Here is a 14,447-nt window from a genome sequence, read left to right on the forward strand (position 1 = left end):
AAAAATAGAAAAGTAACGAATGGGGGGTATAAAAGTAGAGAAGAAATAATGAAAGAGATAAATCAGAAACTAATGAATGAAATATAAAGAAATAAGGAAGTAAAGTAGAAATAAATATAAGAAAAGTAAGACAAGCACAATGGAAAGTGAGAGGGAACAGAGTCAAACGAGAAATCAGAAATGAAGATAGAAATAAAGAAGTCAAAAAGTAGAAAAGTAAGGAATAGAGTTTTAAAAGTAGAGAAGAAACGAGGAAAGAGATAAGTGAGAAAGTAAAGAATGAAGGATAAAGAAATAAATATAGAAAAAGAAGAAGGTTGGTAAAAGATAAGAGGGGTGCTTCCAAGAGACCAGTATAGGAGACCGGCTCGAGGAAGAATGAATGCTCCGAGTCTGGGCACTGCCTGAGCTGGTCCCCCCACTCCCCCCCCACTCCGCGAGTCCTGCGCGACGAAGTTGCGCGAACACATTTTTGGGCAATTTTCGTACTTCTAAATATTCTTGGCCAGGATTTCTGACTTCTAACTGTTAATATCCAAGAGAAAATCAAATTTTACTTGCTATTTAAAGATGTTTTAATGAAATTAAAAACAAATTGCTGAGCAAAATGGAGCAAATTGAGAGGAATTAAGTCATTAAGAAAATCATATGAGAATCTGTTTGATTATTTGGAATAGCAATGAAAAATATATTTTTCTGTCCTAATTAATATTTTTTAATCATTGTATAAAAGCAGCGGAACAATTAGGAAAACATAAGGAGCATTTAAGAAGCAATTTTTATACATTAAAAACATATAGATTTTTACCTTTTGCCGCTAACTTCCCGACGGTGTCACCAAGGCCTATATGCGTGTAGCTACTCTAACAGGGTGACTATCGTTATATGACTTCTCGACTAAATATGCTCAACAGGACCAAAGAAAGAATAACGATTAAACAAATACAAATAGAGGAGGAGAAAGGAAGATGTAAATGAAGAAATGTATATATAATGAGTATATGAAGAAAGTAAATAAGAATAAAAAGAAAAGGATAAAGAAATTCATGAATTGAGAAGCTGATAATAAAGGGAAGAGTAAAGATGTAAAAGAGGAAAGTGAATATTGATAAAAGGAAGAAAGATAGAAAAAAAGAAAAGGATCAAAAAGAAAAATTGGATAGGTTGGAGAAATCCAAGACACCAGTATTGCGGGGCCGGCTCTCGAAAGAATGGGAGCTACCGACCATGTGCAGCTCCTTATACATCCCCCCTCGTCCTTCGGGAACACTATGGCGAATGCAGTCATCCATACCGAATGGCAAATTTTACAAGTCTCAGCAATTTGTATGCATTATGAAATTATCCTCAAGCATTCACATACATAATGTTTTGGATAAAAATAACTTTTTATAAGTAAATACAAATTTAATTGTACCAGTCTTTTATTGATTTCTCTATCGTGGGTTCACGGTTTGTCAAAGAGATGGTGCCACATATCCTGTGTAGAGAAAATATGTTCTGTTTATGAGGAGTGTATTATCGGCCCTAATTTTATTAATTGATTAGGTGAAAATGTTTTCTATAGACTATTATTTTAAATTATATTAATAATTCAAACTATTAAATTAATCTCTTTGCAGATTTAGAAGGCTAAGTCTCGATAGGTACTATGTAGTCTGGAGGTGACGATAATTATTTGTAACAATTATTATTATATATATCGAACTACTAGGTTCGTGAAAAAATTCCGCCACAGCCCGGATGTTTTCGGCCCTAAATATCTTCGAAGAGATTAATTTAATAATATTAATAATTTAAACTAATGGCCTTTAGATATTACTTTCACCTAATCATTTAATATGATCTGTGTCCTGAGTGTATAAACCTATTCAGTCGTGTCTACGATATAATATAAGCCTAGTACATTTGGCGCCTTCGCGTTTCGTGCGACCCTTTTGCTGGAATCTTTTACTGACACTGCGCTTATTGGCTGTCGTTAAGTCCTACTCCAACGAATTCTTCCATTGAACTGTTGCGGAATCGCTAATGATGGGTTCCTCGCACGTGCCCAGGAGGTGCTGCCCCTTCAACGACAAAAATTGCAACTAAATTATCATTCATTTATAATATGTAATATGAATTGAGGAATTGGAATTAAAAAAATAACTGAATAATATTTGACCGCGACCCAGTCCGAAAGTTTACAAATGCTTTCATATGAAATAATTTTCTTTCATACTCTATTGATTTTTGTCTTAGCTTAAATCATGAGATTCATGGTCCCATATTATAAATATCATTGAAAAAAGTTAATTCTAACATTTTTTTTTAAGGTTACAGATTCAGTATTAAGCCTTATCATGCTTTTCCGCCGTGAAACAAAGATTTTATATCGTTCCAATGGAGCCGATTTTGATTGAATAATTTTGATGCTTTTAATTGATAAAGATCTACTTATTTCATAAAGTTGGGTTCCACTCAAAGAAACTGAATTTTTGTACTATAATTTGTCAACGACGATTGCATTGACGTGATACGAATGCTAAAGGAAAGAAACAATATAATTTTAGTTACAGTCTGGCTTTAAAGTGTAAGAGCATGTGTTTATGTACATCGGCCAGATCATCAGGTCATCATATGACGACCTGGATATCCGCCGATTATAAGCAGTTATCAGTGTTCCCACGAAACGTACGTGAGATATGATAATGAGCGAAGTTCAAACTACAGATTGATTTTACCAGAAAGAAAATTTTACAATATAACATAAAGTGACTACTAAAGAAAAAACGTCGTTCCATTTCTTGAGTCCTTATCCAGATCATTCAAAAAATCTATAATCGATCTACGGCCTCAATCATTAAAAACCTTATTTTATAACGTTATAAAATCACTCTGTTCCATAACCCTGCTATACCATAAAATCTATTTAAGAATTCTTTATGACAATACTTATGGCTACTTCATTTACACCATTTTTTTTATTTCCATCAAATCATGTAAAATCGGATCCCAGACTATGTAAATTCTGTCATTGTTTTCTGCTTAAGAGTGTCAAGTCACTTGGAAATTCACGTGGCAGGCATACTCGCATTACGAATATACTGCACCCCGTTAACATTAACGAAAATGTAATAGGTAATTTCAAAATGACCAGGTCATCAAGAGTCTTTATGAAAAGAGCTGTTCGTTAGGTGATCGATATTGCATAAAATAAAGGAAATGCAAAGATTGACGCTTGTAGATGACTGTCAATTTTCGGAAGCAGTCACCAAGTTTCCATCGACGTATGTACTTGATTAAGTGTCTAATAGCGTACTGATATCATCTATTAGCGATTCTAATAGAACGCCAATACATCTATGAATTATTTGCGTGAACCTCGTGAACCAAGGTGAAATGGAAGGGAGTAGCTTGCAGGTACGGCTGTGTCGCCGATATAAGAGCCAGAGGAGCTCAGGAAGTCCAGACAGTCCGGTGGTGGTTCATCGACTGAAACTCATTAAACTGAGTCATAAATTAAGGTGGGTGTCTGGCTGCGGATTATCGATTGTCATAAGGAAAAGTTCGTAAAGTTGCGAATAGGTTTCAGAAAGAGAATTGGTACTGTGAAAATGAGTAGTGCTGCTGCTCCTGAAGTGGTACCGGGATCGGTGGCTGCAGTGGCTGCAGCTGGCCTTTCGGCATCCACAGTTTTCTTTGCTCTCCTCATCCCAGCCCTGGTACTGTACTACGTCTACTTCAGGATCTCGCGTCGTCATCTCCTGGAACTCGCTGAGAAGATTCCGGGCCCTCAAGGATACCCCGTGATTGGAAATGCTCTGGATTTCATTGGAAGTTCTGACAGTAAGTCCTGAAGAAAGCGGAAGTAGGATTTCAGAAAGATCCTGGATTATTGAATTAACCTCTGACGAAACAAACGACTGACCCTCTTACGCTTTTCTCACAGCAATCTTCAAGAACATTTACCAAAAGTCCTTCGAATTCGATCAAGTGATCAAGATATGGATTGGACCTAAGCTTGTCATCTTCCTGATGGACCCACGTGACGTGGAGATCATCCTCTCGAGTCACGTTTACATCGACAAATCCGACGAGTACAGATTCTTCAAGCCTTGGCTTGGAAATGGTCTCCTCATCTCCACGGGTATGTTTTCCTTCCGCTGTTATAGCTATGGTGATTATGTATTGCGAGTACGATTTCCTCTGGAAAGTAACGGCGAGAAACTTCTTCCGGGATTGCAAACTCGTTACTGCAGCAGAGGTGTACGGGAAACCAATCAGGATCGGATCGCGTGTTGTCTTGTTTTGCTTTCTCAGACTGGTACACGCACACGCGCTCCTCCTTTTCCTTCCTGGTATCTGAAAAGAATTCGCACAGTCATAAAGACATGGTGTTCTTACGGAGTCAATGAGAAATCATGCAATGTAACGAATAGCACCGAGAGCCAAGAGTGAAATTCATGCAGCAAGTCGATGGCGAGGGGCACCGAGGCAGGAAGGAGACTGCACCGAGACTGCATGACTTTCTCTCGCGTATCAGGCACAATAACTTCTGTTTTCATTTAGCTGTGCGTCACACATTTGCAGTAGGTGTATAGCGATGATATCCAAAGGAAACCCACGGCTTCTTTCAGGACCAAAATGGCGTGCTCACCGTAAACTGATTGCGCCCACTTTCCACTTGAACGTCCTGAAGAGCTTCATCGACCTCTTCAATGCCAACTCTCGTGCCGTCGTTGAGAAGATGCGTCGGGAACAAGGCAAGGAGTTTGATTGCCACGATTACATGTCTGAACTGACTGTTGAGATCCTCTTGGAAACTGCAATGGGTGTCTCTAAGACCACCCAGGAACGAAGTGGATTCGAATATGCCATGGCCGTCATGAAGTTAGTTTGATCATTGCACTATGAGGTCAGCTGGACCAATGTCGACGAATAACTTTCCTGATCGTTTCCTCTTCCTCCAGGATGTGCGACATTCTTCACTTGCGTCACACCAAAGTCTGGCTCCGACCTGACTGGCTGTTCAACCTGACCAAATACGGTAAGGATCAAATTCAGCTTCTTGAAATCATCCACGGGCTCACCAAGAGAGTCATCAAGCGTAAGAAGGAAGAGTACAAGACTGGCAAGCGCAGTGTGATCAATCCTGCTGTGGCTACTATCCAATCAGAAATGAAGGCTGCTGCGAAGGGCAAGGAGTCCAAGGTGTGCTGCTTTTGAAGTCCACATGGAAATTAAAATTGGAACAGAATAAAGAAATCTGTATCGTTGTCGTAGAACTCCAGTACAACTGTAGTCGAAGGACTGTCATTCGGTCAGTCTGCTGGTCTCAAGGATGACTTGGACGTCGATGACAATGATGTCGGTGAGAAGAAGAGGCTTGCTTTCCTGGATCTCCTGATCGAAGCTGGTCAAAACGGAGTAGTCCTCACCGACGAGGAAGTTAAGGAACAGGTCGACACCATCATGTTCGAGGTATGATAGTAAAACGTTTTATCAGTAATAAAAATAAAAATAAAAAAAATAATATCTGTTCCAGGGACACGATACTACGGCTGCTGGATCCAGCTTCTTCCTTTCAATGATGGGAACTCACCCTGACATCCAAGAGAGAGTCATCCAGGAGTTGGATGAGATCTTCGGCGACAGTGACAGACCCGCCACTTTCCAGGACACCCTGGAGATGAAGTATCTTGAACGTTGCCTCATGGAGACTCTTCGCATGTATCCACCTGTACCAATAATTGCTCGTGAATTGAAGACAGATCTCAAGCTAGGTAATTATCTTGTAACAACTGATAATCGTATCAAAAGTATCCATCACCTCGGATCTCTTCTCTCACAGCATCCGGAGACTACACCGTACCCGCTGGAGCAACCGTAGTCATCACGACCTTCAAGATGCACCGACAGCCCAATATTTATCCTAACCCGGATAATTTCGATCCGGACAACTTCCTTCCCGAGAAGACTGCAAACCGCCATTATTATGCATTTGTACCATTCTCTGCTGGACCAAGATCTTGCGTCGGCCGTAAATACGCCATGCTCAAGCTGAAGATTGTCCTCTCGACCATCCTGAGGAACTTCCGTATCAGATCTGACATCAAGGAGTCTGACTTCAGGCTACAGGCTGATATCATCCTGAAGAGAGCAGAGGGTTTCAAGATCAGGCTGGAACCAAGGAAACCAGGTATCAAGGCCTGAGCGAGTTTATCAATAGCTTCGTTTTGCTCTCCCCGATCTTGTACATCTTGTAAATTGATCCAATTCGATCCATATGATCGTATAATACGCCGTAGTCTGACCGCCTATGCTTTACCTTTATATTTATCTTGAGCAATAAATTATGCAGCTGACACGCTGCGAAATCGCAACAATGGATTAATCCTTTGATTAATCGATCCTCTTCTTTTTTTTTACATCAGCTGACAGTAATAGACTCCAACATTAAATTACAATAAATAAGAATCTTGACAAAGATATCCAAAGGGACTTTAAAGTATGGATGTCAAAGAAAAGAGAATAAAAACATTGACCAGTAGTAATCGCCGCGAAATTACTGCTGTGAAAGAACATTTTAAATCTTTGCTGCCAACGTTGACACCGGTCCAAGTTAGAAGGTAATGATGAGATGCTGTGACTTTGAGACAATTTCGTACCTTTCTCCTCCAGATCCCACTCTCTCTCTCTCTCTCTCTCTCTGTAACATAGTGATATCAAATGTTGGTTAAAAGATATTTGCGATACTCTTGTTTACTCTTTTAAGATTATCAAAGTACTTACATCGTTAGATGAGGTTAGGCTAGTTATGCAATTAGATGCAAGCTATCGATATCATCTCTGACGTCAATTTTAACAGACACCGCAAAGAGCATTACGACGCAGTGGTCCTAGAACTACAAGAAAAAGATTTAAGAGACGTAGCAGATTATTTACAAGAGCTTTTCCGTCTGGACGAAGAAGCAAGAGAGAAGGCTGGTCGTGGTACAATAATTTGGAAAAGACCCAGACTCAAACATCAAAAAGAATTAATTGATCGTCTGAGAACAGGCTTAGTAAAGTCTGTAGAAGCTCGAACAAATGGTACTGGACATGTAATCTTACTTGTTTCCTTAGGAATTAACATTCCTAATGTTTACCTTGTAGGACAGCCAATAACGAGTGCAGCAGCCCTCTTAGAAACTGCGTTGTACTTCCAATCGAGAACTTCAGAATGGTGGTGGGTAGCTGAACAGCTGTTTCAGAGCTCACTGCTAGTTGCTGAGAATATTGAGGAATTTGAAAATCAGACTGTTACCGTGATACGTTATCTCTATGGACGTTTTTTGGTTAACGAAAGTAAGACTTGATAAATAATTGCAATATAAATATATTTTTATTAACCTCTACGTGTGTGAAAGTTTTTCCGTTACCGCGAGCGGACTACTTTTATTGAATAATTATTTGTAAAAAATATCAACGTGTGTTTTCTAATACGATATCTTAGAAGAGAATTCACAAGATGCCCTGGACTATCTGAATAGTGCATGCGAGAGTTCAAAAGGCAAAACTTGGAACACGTCGAAGATCTTAGGTTTCAAACAAGAAAACCTATTCCGTGAATGCTCTACACTCTTGTACACAGTTCTCTTGAATTTAGCGAAGCAACACCGCAAGGAGGATCCAGAATTAGCTGCGGAAACTTGTCAGAGCGCATTGAAAAGAGCCATTGATTGTTAGTAATTAATTTTTAATGAATTATTCTAAAGATAACTGACCTCATTGTTCAATGCAGCTGGACACGATGGATATATCGCTAATGCTCTTTATGAACTCGGCAAGACTCAACGATTGGCGAAAAGAATGGCGCAGGCTTTACAAAGTTTATCAAAGTTCCTTGCGATAACTACGAGAATACCTGATCCTGAAGGTCTTTGCGATGCTCATATGGAACTGGCCCTAGTCTACAAAGTCCGTTAAGCCCGTTATTTGCTAATCATTTAAATTTATAGTAAATTCCTGTCTGGCATTTAATTAGGAATTGGATGACGATTTCAACACGACAAAACATCTTAGAATGCTGAGAGAGTGCGCTTCTAAATATGAACTGTCTCATAAGCTTGCACAGGCACATTATTATACTGGGGAATATTTATTAAATCGAGTTTGTTTCTCAGAATATAATTCACCGTGTTTTCATGGACTGAGATTAATTATTCTTCTAAGGAATTAATATTTCTGCATTAAAGGGTCATCCGAATTTGGCTACAACTCATTTGGAGTACGCTTTTACACTCTACAACAGTTTCGGCCTTATGGACGAGGCTGATAGGGCTCGATGCATAGCTGGGATCTCAAAAGGTCACATTTCTAATCTATTTATAATATGTATTAACGTTAACCTGTCTACTACGAATTTATTAGGCCACGAGACTATCGATCGATATAATGAATTGATCTGTCTCTGCGGACGGAAAGATGTAACTGCGATATTGAGTATTTGTCAGTGGAAAAATAGTAGAACGCCCTTTTGGACAATCCAACAAAGCCCAGAATCGAATTCCGGGCAGGACCTTCACGAAGAGGAAAATGCGGATGATAAGCATGGTAAAGGTTTACTGAGACAACCTACAAATATTTAGTTAAATTTTTTGTGGATTTAGGATCTCAAAGAGAAGAGAATGTTATCAGTGATAAATCGGAGGACATCACTAATAAAGAATCCGATACATCAACCTCGCTTACATACCACGAAGATGTTCCTGATAACAAGGATGAATCGTTAATCTTAGAATATTAATATATTGCATGTATTTCTAATCATTTCTATTTCGTTAGTACATTCAAATTTTCATATATGTTACCAAAATTTGTAGGGTATATTTGAATAATTGAAATGTATGTATTTACAATAAAACCAGAAAATCGCACACTGTATTTTTTTTATCATCGATATTTCCTGTTTTGATAAAAACTAGTATTGTATGCATACAAAGAAGAACACGGTTTCAGGTTAATATTAAGAAATTATAAGAGTTTTAAAATGAATTGGAAAAACTTCAGAGAAAAAAAGAACAAAAAAAGATGTTGCACAAAGAAACGCGCTTTTCTTTTTCGTAATGTCGCATGTACAACAGTCTCAATATACCAATCACATCAAGAATATAATTAGTTAAACGAGCCACTTTTAGAGCACTGATTTACTTTTCGTTCATATTTCCATGAGAGTTTCATTTCGATGGATTTGATGTGTTCTAGGCAATATATTCTTCTTGAATCTTCTTCTTCTTCTCCAAACACTCTCCCTTTAGAAAATCAAGGTCTGAGGAACGTATTGATGAGTTTTTTGATCCGTCCTTTTCATTTTCATGGGACTCTTTACAAATCTCTTTTGATATATTTTCCAAAGTTTCTGGTACGCCCTCTTCACGTTGGTCAATTAGTTTCGAAGTCTGCGTATTATCTTGATTTCTCGTTACTGGCGTTTCTTCTTCAAACATTTTTGTTAACACTTCTTCTAATTTTACCGACTCTTTATTGGTGTCCTCGTTCGTATTGCTATCTTCCTTTACACTGGTATCTAATAATACAATATTTCCATTTTCTTTAGATTTCGCTTCGTGAATGTCTTCACTAGCTTCTTTGTTATTTTCTTCTTTCTGTTGATCTTCTTTTTCATCTTCTTCTAACTGTGGGGATTCATCATCTGCTACGTAAATACTTGTTATGATTTCTTCATCATCATCTTCTTCTTCTACGTGTTTATCTTCTTCTGTATTTTTTTCAGGCTTATCGTCTGTTAACTCCTTTGATTCAGGAACCTTTGTAATTGAATCATTCAAATTACTAAGTGTTGGTGCTGTTTCTGAGACTTTTTCTTTCTCTTCGATGCCTTTCTCAACATTTTCCTTTTCATCAGCTTCTACTGCCTCTTTCGGAGCATCTTTGGAAGACAGTTCTTTTATCGTTGGACATACTTCCGTCTGAATATCTGCTTCCACAACATCTTCTACTACACTAATGTCATTTGACGTAGTTGATTTAACATTTTCAGTTGGAGTCACCTTTGTTGTCGTTTTCAACGATTCTGATAAGTTTTTCTTCACTTCATGCCTACTCTCGTTCACATCTGCAATAACTTCTGCTTGACTGATTGGTTCAGGATCTAGGCTCGATTCTTTTGCCTCAACAGATAACTTTAAAGCATCCTCCGATATCTCTTTTTCTTGTTCAACATCTACAGACTCTGCCTTTCCTGTTTTGCACTCTTCTTCAATGGACTTTAGAGCTTCTTTATTATTTTCTTCTACTTTTTCATCTGCATTATTTATACTATCTACCACAGAACATAACTTTCTCTTCTTCCCATTTTTTTGCGTCGTCTCGTCTTTGGACTTTTCAAGTTCCTTTTCTTGTTCGGAAGTTACTTCTTTCTCTTTGGGAAGTTCGACTTCTGCTGATTTTTCCTCTGTTGAAACCTGATCTTTAGATTCAGCCACACCTTCACCATCTACTCTTTTATACTTGCTTGAATCTTCCTTCTGTTTTAATGAAATGACATCAGACCCACTTTGAGCAGTTTCTCGATTAACTTTTTCACGAAGAGCATCCGATGTACTACTGATGTCGTGAGATTGTTCCTCCAAACTAACATCATTGTTCACATTGCTTTTGGTTGATTCTGTGGTTGCAGTTACCTTCATCTTGTCAGAGTTACTTGTCGGTCGTATTCTGCATAATGTAACTTCTGGCTGTTTCAAATGTGACAGTTCATGAGTCATTCCAATGAGTTTGTTTTTGTAGCCAACGTTGCAAATAGTGCAGACATACTCTTCCTTGTCCTTCTTCAATTTTTCAATGGTCTTCTTCATGAATTTATTCTTCTTCTGTGAACTCTTCTTTGAGCTGGTGGACAATTTTAACGACTTTTCAAGACTCTTGAAATCTGATGGCGATGATTCCTTGCTTGATATTGAACTGGAACGAGTGTTTAGCTTCACTACGTCAGCTACATTTTTCTCAAACAATTCCGTCATGGGTATTACATCAACTGCTTTTTTCCTTTTACGGCGCGGAGAACCGCATTCACCGGAAGAAGATCCACTTATCGATGCCGATAACTCTGATTGACTAACGTCAGATTTTCGTGCCCGTAAAGATGTTCGAGTAACTCTTGAGCCTATTATTTGTAAGTCATCATCCGAAAACGAGGTTCTTTTAGTGGGTTTCTTTTTCTTTTCGGGTTGTGTCTGTACTTTACGAGCATTTCTTTTTTTCGATACAATCGTGTCGGAATCAATATCATCTACTTCTTCAATTTTTATTGTTTTCTGTCTTAGAGACCTTCTCACTCTTGGATTAAAGGTTTGTTTACTTGATTCACCATCGGACTTTAATTTCTTAATAGGTTTAGATTTGACTGATGAATCATCTATGTCACTTCTGCTTTTTCTGCCTCGCATTTTAAGCTGCCTGGGCACAGATTCTTTTACTTCTTTCTTTATTTTTACAGTTGAATTGTCTTCTTCTGAGCTATCGTCCATTAAAATAAATGTAGTATTACCCTCTTCGTCTTTTTCTATTTTGTAACCCCTGTTATCTCTCAAGGATGCATCACCCATTACATCTGTTAAGAACACTGAGCATAATTTTGTCTTCTTCTTTTCCAGGGAACCCTGTGCTCTTTTTTTATTTGGTGATGTCTTGGAAGGATCCATCGTGCTCCAGCAAAATTTACATACAGTCACACCTGTGCTGTGAAATCTGTACATGTCAACGCCACTTTTGATTGTATTATGACACTGTCCACACATTCGATTTGGTTTCTTTGCTCTCGTTTTAATAATATTACCATTCGTCGCCCGTTTAGACTGCGTACGACGTGTTTTAGGTTTCATGCTGCTCGAATCAGCTTCGGTATCTGATATCTCAATTACGTCAATTTTGTCACGGATAATAGACGTAGTTTTCCGACTTACCACAAATGTTGATGTCTGTAACAAAAACGGAAAAGCTGTTATAAGCATATCACAAAGTTTATTAGTGAGCAACAACAGTTTTATAGTTTGCCAAACCGATATACCTTCGATAAAGCCGAGAGACTCAGTTTATTTGCAGATATTCGCTTCAGTTTCTCAACTGATTTTAGAGATAAAGCCTTCAAGTCGGAGAGTATATCCAAATTGTACCGACATTGCAGACATATCAACAGATTGCATACATGTATCTTTGGAGGCTGTAAAACAAAAGTATCAATCAATCAATACACCAGTTTTCTAAAAAAAACATGCGACTTCAAAACAAATCCTTTAAATGACTTACATCTTGCTCGAAGCATTCATAGATCTTCTTTGCAGATTTATCAACAGACTGTTCATCATTCGCAAGTTGAAATAACTGTGCAGTCTTGCTTGTCTGTGCACAGAGACTGCAACGATTCTTTTGTTGGGTAGGTTTGGACCATGCTAAGGTATGACGAGCCTGTTTATACTTTTGCACAAATTTGTTACACTGATTCAACTCAAAGGCGCACTTGTGGCATAGGTTTGTGGAAAAGGCGTCACTTTTCTCAACCTAAAATGAAGAAGCAAAAAGAAAAAAAAATATTATGGAAACACAAACAACATAAAGGCTATCATGGCTGCTGCATTTAAGACAAGACGGACTTCCTGTTGTTGATAATTCTACTTCCTCAATTACTTTATTGTGAATATATTGGATTCAATCATAACCCTTCCGTTTAATATTGTTTACAATTACGAGTTTCTATTCCAACAAAAAAAAGAACGTAGTAATGCCTTTAGTCATGCCCATAGGCATGCTTCGACGCGGCTTTAAGCTTCGATCGTTACTACATTCAAATGTGTTCACTGTAAATTGTTACACTGAAAAAAAAAATAATAAGACGCTTACCTTCAAGGAGAGGCACTTCTCCAATTTATGAGAATAAGTCTTGTTGCCTTCCGCGAAAATATCGAGGAAAACGCCTTCATCACTCGCGCAAAGACGACAATGAACGTCTGACATACTACCGCGTCAAGCTATCCTAGATTATACCCAATTGCGCAAGTACCGAACACAATTTAACGTTTACAGGACGTTCCGGAAAAACACTTCGACACCAACACTTTACAAGCCGCATGGGAGATAAACCATTAAAGAATGATACTAAATTGGCGGCAACATTATTATCGAAGGTCAAGTCATGTTTTAATGAAGTAGAATTTCCCCTATAGGACGAATTACATCAAAATGTTAAAATAATTTACGGTACAAATATTGTCCATTATTTTTATTAAGTAGTTTAACAACTCAGCTTCAAAATGCACTAATAAGATTATATTATTTTGGATATTTATTAGTGTTCTGTGAAACAAAAACTAAAAACAGTATCGCCATCTAGTGCCTTTAGCCAAAATAGCAGCCCTATACCAGATAGCGATTCTACAATTCCTGTGTTACGTTTTCTTCTCTAAATTATTTTTGTATTCATTATTCGATGCGTGAAAAGAATAAGGTTAGAATTTAAGAGCATTGTTAGCAATTAGGAATTTTTCCCGGCTATCAGCAGTTTGTAATACTTTCGAATTTAAGATCTCTGTTTAGTGCTGTTAGTACAATGAAGATATTTCAGCAGAAGGTATGTGTAGATTTTGTATGCTATAATTGATTGAAAAAAATATGAATTTATGACAATCAGTACGTCTTATATTATTATAGTGGAAAAATACTTTACTTTTGTAGGTTATCGTGGATACTACTAAGCAAATCAGTCGATTATTATTACCGCGTTACTTCACGAACGAAACATATGAAACTAATGGAATAGAAAAAAGTGAGTGTTATGAATTGGTTTAGATTTTTTTGTTTAATAACATGTATAAATACTTCATTTCAGCTTTGAATCAAGTGACTCTCTTAGGCCGGGTAGGATCAGACCCACAGAAACGCGGTACTGAAGAACGGCCTGTTATTGTTTTTTCTCTAGCGACCCACTTCAATTACAAATATGACAATGGTAAGTATACTAAATAAAGTTGCTGAATCCATTGGAGAATTATATGATTACTTATCTTTACAGGAGAGTTCAAGCAGCAAACTGATTGGCATAGGGTCTGTGTCTTCAGACCCAACTTAAGGGATACTGTATATAATTTCATGAAAAAAGGTCAGCGTGTATTAATTAATGGAAGATTGAGCTATGGAGAAGTGCCAGATGAAGCTGGTAAAACCAAAAAGCTTACAGCTATAATAGCTGACGATGTGATTTTCTTTCATCCATCATAGACATATAGCCATGCACTCATTTTTAATATAAATATATAGTGTATAAAAAACTTGTAAAATAAATTTTATAATTCATATTTAATCATGCCTCAGTTTCATTTAATTCTGTGTCAAAACTCTCCCCCCCCCCCAAAATCACTAATTACCTACAAGCCTACAAGCACAATTTTGCAAAGATATTGTAATAATTT

The 14,447-nt window shown here is 37.6% G+C and overlaps 3 protein-coding genes and 1 long non-coding RNA gene across 5 annotated transcripts; 2 read left to right on the forward strand and 2 right to left on the reverse strand.

Moving 5' to 3' along the window:
- Positions 1-1,406: 1,406 nt before the first annotated feature.
- Positions 1,407-3,529, reverse strand: LOC107273163. Its single transcript, XR_003061482.1, has 2 exons — positions 3,302-3,529; positions 1,407-2,066 (listed from the first exon to the last, which is right to left on the reverse strand). It is a non-coding gene; the product is annotated as an uncharacterized LOC107273163 (long non-coding RNA).
- On the forward strand, positions 2,471-6,233 carry LOC107273161 (cytochrome P450 4g15; the record flags this gene model as incomplete). Its single annotated transcript, XM_015751063.2, is given in 8 exon segments — positions 2,471-3,506; positions 3,568-3,828; positions 3,932-4,129; positions 4,620-4,872; positions 4,953-5,193; positions 5,266-5,463; positions 5,528-5,765; positions 5,834-6,233. Coding segments are annotated over 7 exon segments (1,722 nt in total). The 3' UTR covers positions 6,196-6,233.
- A 56-nt stretch (positions 6,234-6,289) lies between these two features.
- On the forward strand, positions 6,290-14,338 carry LOC107273158 (tetratricopeptide repeat protein 29). Its single transcript, XM_025090449.1, has 13 exons — positions 6,290-6,611; positions 6,851-7,074; positions 7,138-7,329; positions 7,478-7,705; positions 7,766-7,941; positions 8,009-8,134; positions 8,220-8,331; positions 8,395-8,577; positions 8,634-8,767; positions 13,511-13,609; positions 13,714-13,804; positions 13,868-13,987; positions 14,051-14,338. Exons 1-13 carry the CDS (start codon positions 6,493-6,495, stop codon positions 14,254-14,256), a joined length of 2,010 nt encoding a protein of 669 aa, XP_024946217.1. The 5' UTR covers positions 6,290-6,492; the 3' UTR covers positions 14,257-14,338.
- LOC107273160 (glutamic acid-rich protein) lies at positions 8,782-13,091 on the reverse strand. 2 transcript variants are annotated; one of them, XM_025090450.1, is made up of 4 exons: positions 12,636-12,808; positions 12,292-12,543; positions 12,053-12,205; positions 8,782-11,963 (listed from the first exon to the last, which is right to left on the reverse strand). In XM_025090450.1, exon 4 carries the CDS (start codon positions 11,865-11,867, stop codon positions 9,225-9,227), a length of 2,643 nt encoding a protein of 880 aa, XP_024946218.1. In that variant the 5' UTR covers positions 11,868-11,963; positions 12,053-12,205; positions 12,292-12,543; positions 12,636-12,808; the 3' UTR covers positions 8,782-9,224. The 2 variants fall into 2 exon arrangements, with proteins under 2 accessions (XP_024946218.1, XP_015606548.1); XM_015751062.2 differs by lacking the exon at positions 12,636-12,808 and adding an exon at positions 12,883-13,091 and having other exon boundaries at positions 8,874-11,963.
- Positions 14,339-14,447: the final 109 nt, after the last annotated feature.

Source organism: Cephus cinctus, unplaced genomic scaffold, assembly GCF_000341935.2.
Source record: "Cephus cinctus unplaced genomic scaffold, Ccin1 Ccin1_scaffold1465, whole genome shotgun sequence".
Classification (NCBI taxonomy): domain Eukaryota; kingdom Metazoa; phylum Arthropoda; class Insecta; order Hymenoptera; family Cephidae; genus Cephus; species Cephus cinctus.

What these genes read in the sequence shown, in the direction of transcription:
- LOC107273158 (XM_025090449.1), top strand. Translation starts at nt 6,493, where the DNA reads ATGGATGTCAAAGAAAAGAGAATAAAAACATTGACCAGTAGTAATCGC. An exon ending in ACGTTTTTTGGTTAACGAAA is followed by an intron (nt 7,330 to 7,477) that starts GTAAGACTTGAT and finishes ACGATATCTTAG; the next exon opens with AAGAGAATTCACAAGATGCC. An exon ending in AACTAATGGAATAGAAAAAA is followed by an intron (nt 13,805 to 13,867) that starts GTGAGTGTTATG and finishes ACTTCATTTCAG; the next exon opens with CTTTGAATCAAGTGACTCTC.
- LOC107273160 (XM_015751062.2), bottom strand. Translation starts at nt 12,996, where the DNA reads ATGTCAGACGTTCATTGTCGTCTTTGCGCGAGTGATGAAGGCGTTTTC. An exon ending in AGAAGTGCCTCTCCTTGAAG is followed by an intron (nt 12,544 to 12,882) that starts GTAAGCGTCTTA and finishes TCTTCATTTTAG; the next exon opens with GTTGAGAAAAGTGACGCCTT. An exon ending in ATGAATGCTTCGAGCAAGAT is followed by an intron (nt 12,206 to 12,291) that starts GTAAGTCATTTA and finishes TTTGTTTTACAG; the next exon opens with CCTCCAAAGATACATGTATG.